The sequence below is a fragment of the Lagenorhynchus albirostris genome, chromosome 14 (genome assembly GCF_949774975.1).
Source record: "Lagenorhynchus albirostris chromosome 14, mLagAlb1.1, whole genome shotgun sequence".
NCBI lineage: Eukaryota > Metazoa > Chordata > Mammalia > Artiodactyla > Delphinidae > Lagenorhynchus > Lagenorhynchus albirostris.
In genome coordinates this window covers 62,456,506-62,475,494 of record NC_083108.1, presented here as the reverse complement: position 1 = coordinate 62,475,494, position 18,989 = coordinate 62,456,506, and the positions used below count along the sequence as shown (strand labels likewise).

Sequence of the window (18,989 nt, the reverse complement as noted above, 5' to 3'; positions counted from 1 at the left end):
AAATCCAAGTGGAAGGCATCGTACCTCCCAGGATTGCTGTGGGGATTCAATAATTTACTGTCTGCCAAGACTGCAGGCAGTCCTCAATGGAGGTATAAGTGTCAGCCTTTTCTTTGTTTTGCTGTTCCTGCTCACTCTTTTTTAGATACACTGATAGTAAGCAGTCTGCCCCTTTGTTGTCAGGTTGTTAATAAGTAATAAGGCCTTTGAGGTTTTAAATCACTCTTCCAACCACCAAGGTATCCTGACTACTGTGAAGCTGGTCATTTACATTAAAAAGATGTAAGTTTTGCCAAATTATAAAGACAGACTTTTGGAGAGTAGTGTGGCAAAATGTACCAAGGGCCGTGAAAACGTTCCTGTTCTTTAATCCAGGAATCTAGGCTTTACAAGCAATACAGTGCAGGGAAATTAAATTCAAAAGAGTATGTGAAGATGGTAACAGAGAAAGAAGAACCCTTCAGAAACACAGGGATGCTTGTTTGCAGCAGGCTTACCGAATGAAGCAAGAGCAGTATAGTGGGGAAACGCAGAAAAACTGCCCCTGGCATGCATACATGGGACTCTTTTTTAAAAAAAAATAAATTTATTTATTTATTTTTGGCTGCATTGGGTCTTCGTTGCTGCGCGTGGGCTTTCTCTAGTTGCGGCAAGCGGAGTTCTCATTGCGGTGGCTTCTCTTGTTGCAGAGCACAGGCTCTAGGCGTAGACTTCAGTAGTTGTGGCACACGGGCTCAGTAGTTGTGGTTCACGGGCTTAGTTGCTTTGTGGCATGTGGCATCTTCCCAGACCAAGGCTCGAACCCGTGTCCCCTGCATTGGCAGGCAGATTCTTAACCACTGCCCCACCAGGGAAGTCCTGTACGTGGGACTCTTAAGAAAGAAAGCCGTACATGGAAGCAACCTAACTGTCCATCAACAGATGAATGGATAAAGAAGATGTGGCACATATATACAATGGAATATTACTCAGCCATAAAAAGAAACGAAATTGAGTTATTTGTAGTGAGGTGGATGGACCTAGAATCTGTCATACAGAGTGAAGTAAGTCAGAAAGAGAATGAAACAAATACTGTATGCTAATACATATATATATGGAATCTAAGGGAAAAAAAAGGGTCATGAAGTACCTAGGGGTAAGACGGGAATAAAGACACAGACCTACTAGAGCATGGACTTGAGGATATGGGGAGGGGGAAGGGTAAGCTGTGACAAAGTGAGAGAGTGGCATGGACATATATACACTACCAAACGTAAAATAGATAGCTAGTGGGAAGCAGCCGCATAGCACAGGGAGATCAGCTCGGTGGTTTGTGACTACCTAGAGGGGTGGGATAGGGAGGGTGGGAGGGAGGGAGACGCAAGAGGGAAGAGATATGGGAACATATGTATATGTATAACTGATTCACTTTGTTATAAAGCAGAAAATAACACAACATTGTAAAGCATTTATACTCCAATAAAGATGTTTTAAAAAAAAGAAAGCAAGCCGCAAAGTGGGCGGATGGGAGGGAGGGAGGGAGGAGGGAAGGAGAACTGTAGCTACCTTGGGGCAGGAACTGTGGGATTTTTTTCTCTTTTGTTTTCCTTTATTTTGCTGAACGTTGTAACATGGTAACACTTTTTTAAAAAGAAACTTTTTTTTTTTAATTAAAGTGCTTCAACTTAGGAGATCATGTTGTTATGTGAAACAACTTTTTAGGTCATTAATTGGGGGAAAAAGAGGGAATGGCCATGATCTACTGGAAGACAGAACAACTGTAGTCAGTGGTTAGGCAGGCATAGGCCCTATCCCAGCATTCTCCCTCGGGCTGCTCCAGAACCAGCCTTGGTGATGACTCTACAGGCGTCACCCCCTAAAGAGGTGGAGACTCTGGGTGAAGTTACTCTGGTGTAGATTATGTGCTTCAAAAAAGTTAAGGGGAGGAAATGCTAACAGCAAAATAGGTTTTCCCAAAACTTCATGTATTCGCAACTTTCCAGAACACTTCTTAGGTGAAGAGAGACCTCTGTACTTCTCTTGCAGAAGGGGGCATTCCAGATGGGGTGTTGCTAAAGAGAAGGGAGACAGTGCTTTTCTTTCCTTTTTAAAAGAAAATTTATTTATTTATTTATTTATTTTTGGCTGTGTTGGGTCTTTGTTGCTGTGCACATGGACTTTCTCTAGTTGCAGAGAGCAGGGGCTACTCTTCATTGCAGTGCACAGGCTTCTCATTGCGGTGGCTTCGCGGAGCACGAGCTCTAGACGTGCAGGCTCAGTAGCTGTGGCGCATGGGCTTAGTTGCTCCACCGCACGTGGAATCTTCCTGGACCAGGGCTCGAACCTGTGTCTCCTGCATTGGCAGGCGGATTCTTAACCACTGTGCCACCAGGGAAGCCCGGGACAGTGCTTTTCTAACCGCCTCTAGGTGGTTCCGGGTTTGCGGGGCAGACTCACAGGGGGGCTCTGAGAGCTGGTGGCCAGGGGTGTGATGCTTAGGTGAGAGCTCTTGCGTCTGAGCTTTTCCGTGAAAATTTTCACGTTTTCATTTTGAGGCTCAGATGATGATTCCCGTACAAGATGCAGTATGGGTGTTTTTTTAAAAATTATAATGCAGGTATATACTCCCTTTTCTGGTTTTTATATTTTGAGGGGCACAGAGGCCTTTGTCATCTCTCTGGGTGCCCGGGGAAGTGTGCAGGGTGCACACCCTAGATTAGGACCAGAAGGAAGAGTATGTGGTGGTTGTGATGGGCCTAAGGAAGGAGGCAGCTGAACTTACTGAGGATTTAAAAATAATTTTAAAAATTCAGACCAGGTATCTGTTTGTGTAAACAAAAGCTTCCTATGAAACAGAGATATGTGGGAGGGGTGCTATGCATCTAATGTTAATATTCAGGATGTTAACTTCGATTGCATTACAAACTACAGAGGGTAAAACAGTGTGACAGGACCTTCTTAATGACTGAGAATATGGAGAGGGAAATAATTTGTTATTGAGTTAATTGGTTTATTTTAAAAGTTTGACAAACACTGGTATAGAGTAAGATTTTTCTCTTAATTTTCTCTCTCTCTCAAGGTATCCGAGCCCACCAATGGGATCTGTATCAGCACCCAGCCTGCCTACAGCAGAAGAAAATCTGGAATATGTACGAACTCTCTATGATTTTCCTGGGAATGATGCCGAAGACCTGCCCTTTAAAAAGGGTGAGATCCTGGTGATAATAGAGAAGCCGGAAGAACAGTGGTGGAGTGCCCGGAACAAGGATGGCCGGGTGGGGATGATTCCCGTCCCTTACGTGGAAAAGCTTGTGAGGTCCTCGCCACACGGAAAGCATGGGAATAGGAATTCCAACAGTTACGGGATCCCAGAACCTGCTCACGCGTATGCTCAGCCTCAGACCACGGCTCCTCTGCCTGCAGTTTCCAGCACTCCTGGGGCAGCGGTCAGCCCTTTGCCATCCACACAGAATGGACCTGTCTTTGCAAAAGCAATTCAGAAAAGAGTGCCCTGTGCTTATGACAAGACCGCCCTGGCATTAGAGGTAAAATCTACTAAGACTGGTTCTTTGGGTCTTTTGACACTCAGTTTTTGTTCTCTTTGGCCATGGCTTGCGGGGATCTCAGTTCCCCGACCAGGAATTGAACCCGTGCCCTAGGCAGTGGAAGCACGGAGTCCTAACCACTGGACTGCCAGGGAATTCCCTAAAAATGCATATTTTTAGAAGAATGGTCCCATATATTTTTGTGTGTTATTTTTTTACTGATGTATAAATTTATATAAATCACATAAGTGAGGTGGGCCCTAAATATTATTGTATTAGAATATGGGATTTGGTACCACAGTTCCTCAGCTCTTTCATTTATTGATAACTTGTGAAAATGGTTTGTGAATCACACATTGCAATGTAAGTATCATTATGAGTACGGTTTTATACTCTTTCTTAGTATCATTACATCACATGTGTGTTAGAGAAACTGAGATTAAGTTATTGCTTGTTCTGTGTGTGTTCACCCCGAGGTCACAGTAGGGCAGAGCTGGGAGGCAGCCCAGGTGCATGGCCGGAGGATGAAGTCATGGGGCCTGTTGCTTCAGAGCAGCCTGCCCTCAGATTCAAAGGGAGCTGTGATTTTTGTGTGTTTTTTTTCACTGGTTATCCTCAGGTTTATTTGGACCAAGAGTAATACCCAAGTGAACTACACCTGGAAGTTTGGTTCAGAGTCTGAGGTTACTTCTCCCTCTCATGTTGGCTCTAAGGAAAGAGCATCTGAGGCGGGGACCGGGGCTGGGGAGGACCTGGTGCTTTTATACTTCACAGTGGAAGAACAGGAAGGGAACCAGAGAGGCTCCCTCCACAGATGGAGGCCTGGCTGAGTAGGCCTGCTGGCCTTCTCATCCCCACACAGACCTGCCCCTGCACGGTACACACCTCAGCACCCTAAAATAACTTGGGGTGTTCTGGGCTCTAAATACCTTCCAGTTTGCTTAGTGGTTTCAGGCTCTGGGAGCACTTCCACATCTCTGGTCTCCTCATGGGAGTAGGGAGCTAGGATTTAGAGTTGTGTTATGCAGCTGACGGTTGGCACACCAGGGTGAGATCCTGGGGGTCCAGGCTCCCAGTCAGAATTCCAAGCCCCGTAAAGGAAGTCAGGAAGTGGGTTCTTACCTGAGCCAGGATTTAAAGCCTCACTCCCTTTAGGACGCCTGTGTGTTGACTTCTGGCTCTAAGATGTGCACTTTAGAAACCCGTCTCCCATGTGTGTTCTTTGGAGTGTGCACAGGGGGTTGTAGAGGGGATCACTCAGAGCTTGGGGAGTAGATACATAGGTGGGTGCCTTAGGGAGGCCGGGGTGAGGAGAAGGAGCCTGGTTCGTGAAGCATATTTGAAGATAACCCATCTTCTCATTGTTAACACTGCTCTTCTAGCCTCAGGCCCCAGAGACAGGTCTCCACACCTGAGCCTCCTCGTGACACCAGCCCAGCCGTGTCAGCCTCGTGAAAGGCTGCCTTAGGTAATTAGAGTGTTAGTGGACCCAAGAAATAGACCTTTGCCAAATTCCACTTCATGGTATTTCCTGTGCTGTGTGTTTAAATGAGACTTTCAGTTATGCCATAAATAAGTATGTCTGTGAATTATGTTATCTTCTAAAACTGATGCCTGTCGGATCTTGTTAAAAACAGTCCCCTCTTGGGACTGTTGCAATTAGGTTACCAGGAAAAGTATTAAAATTAAAATAAGAAAGGTGAGACAAGTAGGAGAAAATGTGCCAGTAATTGAAGCTTCGTTATTCCCCTTGAGATGGTGTTACAAAGTGAGGATGGTTCAGGTGAACTTTACTTCCTGAGTTAGTTCACAAGGTTTTTTCATAAAACTTGAGTTTTGAAAGAACATTCCTGCACGCGAAGAGATATTTTAAGAGAGGTCTTTGTTTAGACACTTTGCTCTCTTGCTTACCTCTTTTTAGGAAACGAGTTTATCCTTGGGATTTGGTTTGAAAGGGGAGCCTCCCGTGCCCTTGGTGGAGCAGGGCTGGAAGGGCTCCTGGGAAGCAGGGGTGTTCTCAGGTGGTGGGAAGTGGCGAAGGCCTTTCCAAAGGTAGATCGTTGGCAGAAGAGAATGTTTGGAGCAAGGGTGCTGTGGTCATTACAAAATAACCTGCAGTCCAAGTTGTGTCTTCTGACACAGCGGCCCGCATTCGAGTCCCAGCTGTTCCTGGTGTGATCTTGGGCACGTTTCTCAAATTCTCTAAGCCTAAAAGGCACCCTGGCTCTGAGAGTTGATGTTTGTTTGTTAATCATCCATTCATGCATCCAACCTGTGAGGGGTGCCTTGTAGGGTCCTGCCACCAAAGAGCTTGCCACCTAATGAAAGACTAGAGGCAGAAACCAGCAGTGTGGTAAGTGATCTGATAACACAGAATAGGTGGGAGCAGAGATGGAGGTAGGAGATGGGAATGTGGGTGGGTGTTGGTCTGGGAAGGCTTCCTGCAGGAGGTGACCCTTGAACTGAGTTTTGAAGGATGACTAGAAGTTAGCTGGGTGAAGTGGGGGGAGGCATTCCTGGCAGAAGGAAGAACTTGCAGGAACAAGAGAACACCACTGTGTAGCTGAAGGTCATTGAGAGTGTTGGGTGTGTTGGGCAAAAGACAAAAGCTTGGACGCGAGCTGTGACCATATCAGCAGGGAGCAAAGCTGAGGAGGTGAACAGTTTTCTTGTGGCCTTCATTGAGGCATGAAATCGCTGGTTTCTCACAACTGTTAGAGGTTTTGAAGTTTGCAGGTGGGCAGTTTACCTTTTTATTGATTAACTTTTAAGTAATTTAGAGCAAATGCTTGAGTCTCCCTATAATAATATCAGTCTCCCATACTCATATTCCAGTATACTTTCCTGACTAGAAAAGGGCAGAAATTTGTTAGCACCTTCAGAGTTGTACTTAGCTCTGGACACGCACAGCCAGGAGTCTGAATGGAGCCTCACAGAGCAGTGCCCCGTGGTGTGGGCTAAGGGAACAGTGGTGAAGTGGGGTAGGGGCTGCAGGTGAGGTGTGGAGGGAGTGGGGATGGGTCGAGAGAGTCAAGGAGGGCAAGTGGGGTGGTCCTTAGCTCTGTCTTCCTGATGCCTCAGCTCCTACCTCACCCTCACCATGGACACCTCCACAAACATTCCCTTCTTCAGCAGAGGTTTCCTGAGTGCCTGGATGTGGCTGTAGGAGTGGGGAGTGCAGCGGGGAGCAACGCAGAGGGCCCGTCTTTGTGGAGCCTGGGACACAGTCTCATGACATGGTCTCTACTCCCACCAGGGAGAAACCAGCCGCCTCATCCCTGTCCTGTACCAGCCTCGCTCAGTGTGGACCCCTGCAGTTGTCCCTCTTGAGGTTTTTGTTTGTTGGTTTTGGTTTTTTCGGTCTTACCCACCTGTATGCTTCTGGTCTTTTAAAATCCTGATTACATCATGTAACATGTTGATCACCCCCTCGGTTTCATGTTATCTGCACATTTCATAAATGCACGATCCAGATCCTTCTCTGCAGCCTCTCCTGATCCATGTCTGATATCTAAAAAAGGACAGTGAGGCTGGTCTGGTGTGACTTGTTTCCTGACTGAGCCCATGCTGCCTTCCAGAGACCCTATTTCCCATTCTAAATGCTCATAAACCATCTGTCTGCTAATTGCATCCAGAATTTTGTCCAGGTTTGATCTCAAGCTCACCTTTTGTGTTTCATAGAATTTGCCATTATCCCTGTTAGAACAAAAACCAAGAGACTTGACCCTTCATAAGCCTGCAAGTGTTCTGTGATGTAATTCTCTGTGGCAGATGAGCAGCACTGGACTGGTCCTGTTTGCCAGTGTGTTTGGTCAGCACGTGGATATCTGTCCTTATCAGCATGAGGCCATCCTTTCATCTGTGGTGCATATTTTTTCTGTGAGCTCACCAGCATGCTCAAGAAACCTGCTCTTCACTCCCATTGGGGTCATCTGCGATTGTGGTGTTTACATTTCTTGGGTTGTCTACTCCCCATTTTGAAAACCCCTAGACATTGAGTTGCATCTGCTCTCAATCTTTTGAATTGACCTTCCTAAGACCCATGGTACTTCTTCCTTCACTGACTGGCCTAGAATTCCCAGATTTCTGCTTCCACAAATTGGTTTTGCTTCATTGGTTAGAATTAAGTGTTCGCGTTAGCAGTTTCTTCATTGCTGCTTCTACTTACTGAGAGGAAGTTATCTACAAGGCAAATCTAGGTTTCCTCAGTGCTGATTGTGCTTTTCTGCTCTCCGGGATCAGCTGTGAGTTCCTGTGGCTGGAACTCTATGCCCACAGTGATGTCGGATCTGCATGTGGAGGTCTGTAAGGGTCAGAGGCATAGCCTCCCAGCGTGAGGGGGCTGCTCTGTCTCAGCGGTTCCCCTCCTCACCAAGGCTTGTCAGAGATGCCCACAAGCTCACACCCACCTTCTTAAGGATTTTCATCAGGGCTGCCGGGCTCCTTCTCCATCCTTCTGTCGTTGACGTGTCACTTGTCCTTAACAGCATCCAGTTTTAGGAATTCTGTACCTAAGGTAACATTTTTTTTTCTAGCATATCATATTCTCATTGGATTGTGAATTAGAGAATATTCTTAAAAGGGTTTTGTTCCTCTTTCTTACTATGTAAATTGAGTGAGAGTACTGTGAAATTGGGGCCCTAGTGTGGTTCAGACAAGGCCAGTCCCAGCCTGGTCATTAAGCTAACCTCAGTTTTCCATACGTGGTAATAGCTACTGTGTAAGGAGAACCATCAGCTAGGGCTTCACAGAGAATATTTTGGTTGATCCTCATAGCTGCCCCATTTTATGCACTTAGAACTTGAGGTTTGTTTAATTTGTTGACAGTCTCATAGTTGGTATGTGGTAGAGCTAGGACTCAGACCACGCAGTCTTTCTTTAAACAGCTTTATTGAGATAAAATTCACATATCATACAATTTACCCATTTAAAGTGTACAACTCAGTGGTCTTTGGCATGTTAAATTATTCATTTTTTAAAAATTGTGATGAAATGTGCATAATAGGATTTGCCCTTTTTAAGTGTTCAATTCAGTGGCATTAATTGCATTCACAGTGTTGTGCAGTTATCAGCACTGTTTCCAAAACTTTTTCCTCACCCCAAACTATAACCATTAAGCAGTAACTCCCTACCCTCTCCTCCTGAGGCCCTGGTAACCTCTAGTCTACCTTCTATCTGTATGAATTTGCCTATTCTAGATACTTCATATAATAAATGGAATCATAAAATATTTGTCCTTTGGATTGGGCTTATTTCACAGAGCATAATGTTTTAAGGTTCATCCATGTTATAGCAAGTATCTTCATTCTTTTTATAGCCAAGTAAAATTCCATTGTATGGATAGAGACCACATTTTGTTTATCCATTTATTAGGTAATGGTCATTAGCGTTATTTCTACCTTTTGGTTATTGAGGATAGTGTTACGAACATTTATGTACATGTTTTTGTTTGAATACCTGTTTTCAGTTCTCTAGGGTATATGCCTAACAGTGGAATTGCTGGGTAGCTCTTTAACTTTTGAGGCCAACTAAACTGTTTCCACAGTGGCTGCACCATTTTACAATCCCACAAGCAATCCACAGTTCTCCACATCCTCATCAACACCTGTTATTTTCCTTCTTTTTAAAATTTATAGCCATCCTACTGGCTATAAAGTGGCATCTTGTGGTTTTGATTTGCACTTCTGTAATTACTAATTATGTTAAGTGTCTTTTCCTGTGCCTCTTGGCCATTTTTATATCTTCTTTAGGAAAATGTTCAAGAGCTTTGCCCATTTTTATTTTATTTTATTTTTGCCCATTTTTAAATTGTGTTGTTTGGTTTTTGTTGTTGAGTTTTAGGAGTTTTTCATATATTTTGGATATTAAACTCTTATCAGAGGTATGATTTTTAAATACTTTTTTCCAGTTCTGTAGGTTGTCTTTGTACTTTCTTGTCAGTGTACTTTAATGCACGTTGTTGATTTTGATGAAGTCCATCTTATCTATTTTATCTTTTGCTGCTTGTGCTTTTGATGTCATATCTAAGAATCCATTGCCAAATTCAGGGTCATGAAGATTTACCCCCATGTTTTCTTCTAAGAGTTTTATGGTTTTAGCTTTTACATTCAGGTCGTGTATCCATTTTGAGTTAATTTTTGTATATGGATTGACATGGGCGTCCAAATTCTTTCTTTGCAGGTAGAAAATCCAGTCGTACCAGTACCATTTGTTGAAGAAATTGTTCTTTCCCCATTGAATGGACTTGGCACCCTTTTCAAAAATCAGTTGGCCAGGGAATTCCCTGGTGGTCCAGTGGTTAGGACTTTGCGCTTCCATTGCAGGGGTCATGGATTCCATCCCTGGTCAGAGAAGTAAGATCCCACAAGCCACAAGATGTGGCAAAAAATAATAATAATCAGTTGGCCAGAGATGTATGAGTTTATTTATGAACTCTCAATTCTATTCCATCGATCCATATGTCTGTCTGTGTGCCAAGACCACACTGTTTTGATTTCCATAGCTTTGTGTAGTGGGTTTGAAGTCAGGAAATATGAGTCCTCCAACTTTGTTCTTCTCTTTCAAGATTGTTTTGGCTGTTCAGCATGCCTTGCAGTTCTATATGAATTTGAGGATCAGCCTTTCCATTTCTGGGGGGGAAAAAAAGCTGTTAGAATTTTGATAGAAATTGTGTTGAATTTGTAGATGACTTTGGGTAGTGTTGACATCTTGAAAATATTATCTTCCTATCCACGAACACTGGATGTCTTTCCATTTATTTAAGTCTTCTTTAATTTCTTTTAGCAGTGTTTTGTAATTTTTGGTGTACAAGTCTATCACCTTGGTTAAATTTATTCCGTTACTTTATTCTTTTAGATGCTATCGTAAATGGAATTGCATTCTTTTTTTTTTTTTTGACTGCGCTGCGCAGCTTGCGGGATCTCAGTTCCCCAACAGGGATTGAACCTGGTACAACAGTGAAAGCGCCGAGTCTTAACCACTGGACCACCAGGGAGTTCCCTGGAATTACATTCTTATTTGCTCACTGCTGGTGTATAGAAACACAACTGATACTGTGTGTTGATCTTGTACCCTGCAAATTGGCTGAGTTTTATTAGCTCTAATAGCTTTCTTCTGGAATCTTTCTACATATAGGATCAGGTCATCTGTGAATGGAGATGGTTTTACTTCTTCCTTTCCATAGCCCACCTTCTCTTGCACCACGGCATACCTTTAACCCCTGACTCATCCTAATATAAAACCCCTGTGTTTTCATAAGTGTTAACCAGTAAGTAGCCCTCTTGAACCAAGTTAATACCCTGAAGGATAATGGCAATTTTAAAGAGACTGAGTCTTCAATATTAAAAACCAGTCAGTAGGGCTTCCCTTGTGACGCAGTGGTTAAGAATCCGCCTGCCAATGCAAGGGACACGGGTTTGAGCCCTGGTCTGGGAAGATCCCACATGCCACGGAGCAACGAAGCCTGCACTCTAGAGCCCACGAGCCACAACTACTGAAGCCCGTGCTCCGCAACAATAGAATCCACTGCAATGAGAAGACCGTGCACCACAACGAAGAGTAGCCCCTGCTCACTGCAACTAAGGAAAGCTCGCACACAGCAACCAAGACCCAACGCAGCCAAAAATAAAATAAAATAAATAAATAAATAAATTCATTTTTTTAAAAAAAAAGCACCAGTCAGTAGCATCCGGTTGTAGGTGAGGGTACATGAGGCCACTTGATGGCTGCTCAGGGCACATGGACATGGAGGGTTTGATTCAGGTGCAGGTGCCCAGAGCACATGGGGCGGTGTTAGAGCAGGCAAAGGGCCCAGGCAGCTCCATGAGGGCGGGTGGGCTGTCTGCTTCTTTCTGTCTTGTGTCCTTCCAGGCCTGGCACATGGATGTTCAGCATGCGTTAAATGAGTGAACGAATGAAAGCCACAAACGGCAGGATGAAAGCTGCCTGGTGATTGTAGCACGTGGGTTTTTGCTTTGTTTTATCTTTTTTGGGTTACGGACCCCTTTGAGAATCTGGTGAAAGCTGTGGACTCTTTCTCCAGAAAAACAACATATATTAATGTATTTACATATAGTTCTGCATATACTTTGAGGATCTTTAATATCTGAGACCCATTCCTGTCACCGAAGTTAGGACTTCTGACTCCAGTGTAACCCATTGCACTCCTGATCTTGTTTTTATGGCGCCTGACTGGGGAAGCAGAAAGCTGCTGTGGCAGCCAGTGCTGGGGCCTCCTGCAAGGAGGACTGCTCTTTGAATCAGGTGCCAGAAGACAGGCGGCAGAATAATTTCCAGAGCTCCTGTTCACACTCGGGACAGGTAGGGCTCCAGGAGACCATGGCCACATCAGGAAGTATCCTCTTGGCGTCTCCCTCTTCCTACCCCTCGTGTCAGCCTCACACAGAACGGAGCCTGCTAGTGTGTGCTCCATCTTAAAGTTGAAGCAAACCCTCCCCAGTGTGCTGGCAGTTCTTATCATGAGGAGGACTGTCACAGGGTGACAGTAAAGGACATAAGGACATAAGGAATGTCTTCTCGATCTGTTGATTGGGTTAGCCACACCTTCCAGGCTCACATTGGTCCTTGAGCTGAGTTGGTACCCAGCCACTTCAGGATTTATCTGCCTTCCAAAGTGAGTGCTGCTTTTGGCTCAGCCCTTCTACCATGAAGCCCAAGGAAGGACACCGGACCAGCACTGAGAGCTCCCAACCATGCTGGGCCCTAGACCCGAGGGGCTGTGTGGTCAAGCCATGGAAGAAGCCAGTCCACAGCCAGACCCGTCCCATGTGTGGTGTTCTGGGGCTCGGACCCGTGGAAGGGGGCCTTCAACTAAGGTAGAAAACAGCACGAGGAGTGACGGGCTGTGTTTTGACATGTGAGGACTCCTGCAAGGCCAGAGTGTGGCATTAATGGTCAGGTGGCCATCAGAAGTCTCCCAGCCCTTCTACCCTCCTGGGCTGCACCCAGCCGCGCGCTGCTACTCAGGGTCCCTCAGGCGAAGGCCTCGTCCTTGCTCCTGTGCTCTGCAACGTGGACTCAATACTGCTTTTCAGCCACTCGCTTTTTGCACTGTTTTTATCATCTAACAGACATTTGCTGAGTGTCTGCCACGTCTAGACAGTGGGTTATTTATTGTCTGTCTCACAGTGAAGAGGGTAGGAACTGCAGTCGACGTGCAGCACATCTCACTGAACTGATTAGGCAGAATTAGCAGAAGGTATCCTGTGAAGACCGTCAGAGTCAGGAGTGAATTGGCAGAGGTGCGGGTGGGATGTTCTGGCACCTTTCTCTGCATCCTCCCGTGGTCTTCCTCGTTGCTTGGGACCCTTCACAGTGACGTATCAGACTTCGAGTCTCCAGGCCTTCCCCTCATCTCCTCTCTCTAACAGGCATCCTTCCCATCCCCCGTCGGTTTTGAGAAGACCCTTGTTACTGACAGGGTTGAAAACCCACTTTAGTGTACAGTGCTTCTCCATTGCTGGTTCCAGTTCTCCCCGGAACCAGCCAGAGGACAGCTGGTCGGGGGCATGATCGTGGGGTGGGGACTGGGTCTACTCAGGAATCTCTACGCCAATAGCAGCTACTGTTTACTTCGCTGGGTGTTGTGGTTAACACTTCCATTTAGTACTTCCTTTAATTATCGCAAGAACCTTCCAAAGTCAAAAGAAAACGGAGACTTGGACAACTTGAACTGTTTGTCACAGTAATGTAGCCCTAAAAGTGGCAGAACCAGGACATCGGTCCAGCCCTGCCCCATTCCAAAGGTCATAGCGTGAGTCACCGCATGGTGCCACCCTAAACCTGCTTTAAGCAGAGACTGCTTACCTCCCGCTGTTGTAGATCTTAGATCTTAGTTTCATGTGTGTCCTGAGTACACAGTACAGAATCCAGCCCATCTCCAGTGGCGGCCGCCCAGAGCCCTTCCTGCTCTCAGTGGCGGCGTGTGCAGCTTTATAAGGCTGTTTATGGGAGCTGGGATTGTCCTTAAGGTGTGTTTGACTTTGGTCAGGGTTGCATATATGTTCCTTCAGTTGTGGAAGCAGAGCAGAGATCCAAGGTTTCTTAGGACAAGCTTGATGGTGCTGGGCAGTAGCCTGGAACATGGTTTTTAACATCTTACGCTGTGCAGTCGTGTGGTCGCACTTCCAGTACATCACGTCCCTGTATCTGTCATACAGCCCATCTCTGGGCAAGACCTTGGCAGGTTTGAGAAACTGAAAGGAAGCCACTGTGATTGGGGTGAGGGTCAGAGATAGGAAGAGTTGGGGACCAGAGGAGGTAGAGACTTGGAGACAGGAGTTTGGATGGTGCTCTTGTGCAAATAAATGGTGTCGGGGGTTCAAAGGCAGAGCAGTGACCTAATTATCTTTATGTTTTCAAAAGGTCTGTCTTCTACTGTCCTTAGGCCCTTGTGCCTGTCACTTCTGTCCTCAGAACCTTGCTGCTTACTTGGCCATCTGTCTCTAGCACGTGCGGACAGCAGCCTGTCGTTTTTTCTCTTTTCCCTGATTCTGCAGACTTCCCTGGAAAGCTTACAAGAGCCCTGTGACATGGAATGCGAAATGAGCGAGACCAGCCTCCTCCTCCTGAGAGTGCTGTGTGGGGGTGGGGGACGAGGGCGAGCAGAATGGAGCCCCCATGGGGCAGAGGGGCAGCAGAGCAAGAGGGAGGTGAAGTCTCCTGCTTCAGGTGCCTCGGCATCAGTGGGAGGGGACTGGCCCGGGGCCATTTACCTGGGCCCCAGGAGTTTCTTGGTGGTAGGTGGGGGCCAGGCTGGGGGAGAGGAAGGGTTGGGAGCTGGGCTGAATGGCAAGGGTGGCAGGGGATGGAAGGTGGCTGGGCTGGTAGAGCCAGGCAGTTGGGGGGGGCACCTGGAGGAGGGGACATTAGCAAGAGGTCTCAGCGTGTTCCTGGCCCCCGGACTGGAGGAATAAGCTCAACCAGGATGTGGGAGAGGGCTGCTGGGGCCAGGTTTTCAGGAAAGTGAGATTTTTTCTTGCACATTTATCAAACATCAGCTAAGGCAGGCTAAGATTACAAACTTGAGGCAAAATATATGCACTCTGGGCATCCAGAGTCCAGGTGAAGATAGAAAAGCATAGATAAAAGACAGAATTCCCAAAATATTTTTTGTAGGATGTCAAATGAGTGGAGCAAACAAAAACTTCAGTCTTGGGGAGAAGCTGTTGATCCTGACATCTGCCAACAGCACCCATCAGCCAAAACTGCATTATATTTGTTTCTTTTTAGTCTGAGCTATTCTGGCCTTAGTCTTTTTTTTTTAAAAAAACATCATTGTCAGGGCTTCCCTGGTGGCGCAGTGGTTGAGAGTCCGCCTGCCGATGCAGGGGACACGGGTTCGTGCCCCGGTCCGGGAAGATCCCACATGCTGCGGAGCGGTTGGGCCCGTAAGCCATGGCCGCTGAGCCTGCGCGTCCAGCGCCTGTGCTCCGCAACGGGAGAGGCCACAACAGTGAGAGGCCCGCGTACCACAAAAAAAAAAAAAAAACAAAGAAAAACATCATTGTCAGTCTGATCTGGCTCTGAGTGCAGGCCTGCCTACAGACTGCCCAGGGACCCTCAGGCCATCATCCCTTTGCACCACAGCGTCCACCTGGTCCCTCTCCCCTTTGCTCACCACATCTTCTTTACAGGTACGCACTCACACACCCTCTTATTTGTCCTTGCCTTTTCTTTCTTGCTTTTTTTGGAAAATTTTTAAATTAATTTATTTTTGGCTGCATCAGGTCTTCCTTGCTGCACGCGTGCTTTCTCTAGTTGTGGTGAGGGGGCTACTCTTCATTGCAGTGCGCAGGCTTCTCACTGCAGTGGCTTCTCTTGTTGCGGAGCACAGGCTCTAGGCGCACGGCTTCAGTAGTTGTGGCTCGTGGGCTCTAGAGTGCAGGCTCAGTAGTTGTGGCACGCAGGCTTAGTTGCTCTGCAGCATGTGGGATCTTCCTGGACCAGGACTGGAACCCGTGTCGCCTGCATTGGCAGGTGGATTCTTAACCACTGTGCCACCAGGGAAGTCTCATGTCCTTGCCTTTTCTTATACTTATTTCAGTACATTGATTATATTGTATTTTCCGTAAGTCATTTTGTAATGGTGTCAGTAGTTTTATATCCATGAATTTTCATTTCTTTCCTATTTCATTATTTAAAAAATAAAGACAGGTAATCATTTTCTTAGCTGAAAAGGAAATAAGGAAAGAACATGCTCTCATATGTTGGAGAGAGAATGTGCCAGTGAGGCTCCCCACATTGGTGGCCTTGTTGTGCTCCAGGCACGAGACAGCTGGTTCCTGCAGTGGAGACTTGAGGAGGCCAAGGGTCTGGGGGAGGTAGGGGTGGGGGTGGCTGCAGGGCCTGGGTTTGTAGTATCCCAGCAGCTCCTGCCTGCAGAGGATTCTCTCTGCTCACATAGGCCCCATCTTAATTTTTGTGTTAAATGAGTTTCATCTCATGTCTTAAGTTTGTGCTTAAATATTTTTTTTAATGGAATAAGACAGATTGGACACAAGTCATGACTGCAGATCCCCATTGACTTCAGCTCCCTTTGATCTTCAGCTTTGTGATTTCTGCATAGTCTCCACTGCAGCTCAAGGTGCCATCTGCAGTAGAGCTTTCCTTGGATCCGATCTGGCAAATATCTTCACTAGAGATAGCAATGTGGTCATAATCAGGGTTTTCCTCTTTTATGACTTCTGTACGGTAGGAAAAGAATATACAAATTACAGAGCTAAATCTTTGGTACACTTCAAAGAATATGAATTTATTCTTAATTATCAGAATCGTTGGTGTGATATCCTAGTTATGAATAAGAAAGACATTTCTCTTTCTGCCACCTATGAATAAAAACATTGTTACTTGGAGAAAGGGAGCAATACTTGAACTCTAAGCACTAATCTTAAAACAATCTGTATTTTAGAAGTCTACTAAAGACATTTTAAAACTTAACTCTTATATTAAATTAGTTTATTCTTTCCCCAAAATTTTTATTTCCTTTTAAGGCAAAACAAGAGAAAACATGTCTTTTCAGTTGTAATTTTTTTTTCCACTGAAGTATTTTACAACTTAATTTTTAATACAAGTCTTAAAGTTGGTAACCTTCAAATTTTAATTGTTCCACCAACTTAGGTGTTAAAGTTGAGTGATGACATAAGTTTGAAAATAAATATAATAATTTAATTTATAAATACGTGTAGTTAGCTTTTTACGCCTTGTTTTTCTCATATACATATCTAGTACTTGGCTACAAAAATCTGAATACTATAGTGCATTTATTTTTGTCTTACGACTTGTCATTATATAAAATCTAATTCTTAATCACTGGACTAACTCTACAAGCTGTCTTACAGTAAAGTTGAATTTGTAGTTTTCCTAAATAAGAGGCGTTTGAGTCAGAATTCAGACTAGGAACTTAGGGACCCTCCCCCCTATTCTTTAAAATTTAAACTGAATTTATACTGTGTTCTAACCAGGGAGCCTCAGGGGATAACACTCTTCCGTTGTCATTTTGGCAAGTACTCCCAAGTAAGCCGGTCTCCACAAGGCAAGAGGTTCCATTTGGTAATAGCGCTGTTGTCCATGTAAGTGTGACCGCAGTAGGTTTGGGGAGTTAAGCAGTTGGTGTGCTGGTTCGAGCATCCCGGTGAGCAAGTGGGTTGATGAAGTCAGCAGTGCCGGGTGTGGGGGAGACCTCAGGGCAGGGATGCGACGTTAGGGCAGAGAGTGGCTGGGGAGCCAAGGGGTCCTCGTGCAGCTGGGCTGTGCTGCCGTGGCCCCCCTGCTCCAGCCTACCTTACAGGAGGGTGGAGTGTGTGGAGGATCAAGGCTGAGCCCTGCAGCAAGAACCCTCTGAAAAGGCGGCCACACAGCCAAGCTGCTGACGCGCAGCGTCTGCTGAATCGAACTCTGGCCCCCGCAGCAGCTGCTGGCGGTGTGTTTCCTTCTCCGTCCCCAGCTCTTCCCCAGCCTGAGCCTTCGATTTCGTGCACAAGTCAGGATGAAATCACAACCTGGACAGACTGGGTGGGCATGGGCGCAGTGTTCAGTTCTCTGTTTCGCACCGGCGTCACCTAATAAGCACCGCGTCTCCCACCCCCGTGAGCCGAGTGATGTCCTGGTGCTTCCATACAAATGGCTCGTCTCGTGTAGACCAGGAGCCATCTTAGAGCCTGGAGTTTGGTTTTAAGAGTGCAGTAGCTGGCCCTGTAACCTGAACGCCTGGGAGCCAGGAAGGGCAGGTGTGGCTCTGCCTGGAGCCCCGGGCGCCTCCGGGGCCCTTGGTCACTCCGGGCCAGCAGTCAGCTCTCTAGCCCAGCAGCTTTAGCAGAAGATGCCTTTTCCAAAATGAAATACTGCATGGAACCCCATAGATGTCAGATTAAAAGTTTTTTAATATAAAGGTGTTTTGTAAATTGAGATTTACAAGAATTAAGAAGGCAGTTGGGGGGTGGTCGACTTTTACAATGGGCAGAAAACATTGGAAATAACGTGAATGGTAGATACCATCTTGTGTTAACCCCCCTCAACCAGCTCACTTCTGAGTGTACTTTGTTGCGTGCAGTGAGAGGTGTGTTTTGCCCTTTACCTTGCTATTCTTGGGGGCCTTCCATCAGACACGTGGGACAGAAGCTTCGTTCCAAGGAAAGCACATGAGCAGCAGCCAGCAGGGCAGCACGGAGTAATGGGGCAGGAACGCGCTTGACTGCTTCTGATTATAACTTTTATAAAATACACATTTACAAGATTGAAGTCCCGTCTGACATCTGTTGGAGTTTAAAGCACCTCCTCAGAGCTCAGGGTCTGCAGACAATTTGAAAACCACACCCAAGTCAAAATTGCTGCCTTCCCTTGATGAGCAAAGCAGCCCCTGGCTGGTGCCTGTCCTCTGGCCGTAGGTAGGATTCCTACCACCCTAAAGCTGAAGGTTGGTTTGAAAAGGTTCTCTGAGCTGGGCTTCCTTCCCCCGAGACTGGCCGCTGGGAGACGCTGCTGCAGGGGAGGCAGCGGACAGGGTGTTCTTGGCGGTAGAAGCTCCTTCCCGTGAAAGAGGGTGGAGATGGCTTTGTTTCTTTTTTTTTGCGGTACGCGGACCTTTCACTGTTGTGGCCTCTCCCGTTGCGGAGCACAGGCTCCGGACATGCAGGCTCCAGACGCACAGGCTCAGCGGCCATGGCCCATGGGCCCAGCCGCTCCGCGGCATGTGGCATCCTCCCGGACCGGGGCACAAACCCGCGTCCCCTGCATCGGCAGGTGGACTCTCAACCACTGCGCCACCAGGGAAGTCCCGCTTTGTTTCTTTTAATGCACTTTTTGCGTGAGTTGAACCGTTCTCAGAGTCAGGTGTTCATTCTGTGCCGTTGGAGTTAGTAGCCAATCTGGGGGGAAAAGGCTGCCTCAGAGCACGTTCTCACAGCTGAGCAGAAGCACCCTGGCTTGCTGGTAGGCACCTCGTGTCTT

General features: G+C 46.4%; 1 protein-coding gene across 1 annotated transcript in view; it reads left to right on the top strand.

Annotated features, from left to right (window-relative positions):
• Positions 1 to 18,989, top strand: part of CRKL (CRK like proto-oncogene, adaptor protein) — a 31,779-nt gene that overhangs the window by 8,572 nt on the left and 4,218 nt on the right. Inside the window, exon 2 of the mRNA XM_060120925.1 lies at positions 3,059 to 3,524. Coding sequence (XP_059976908.1) covers positions 3,059 to 3,524 — 466 coding nt within the window. The remainder of the gene's footprint in view (positions 1 to 3,058; positions 3,525 to 18,989) is intronic.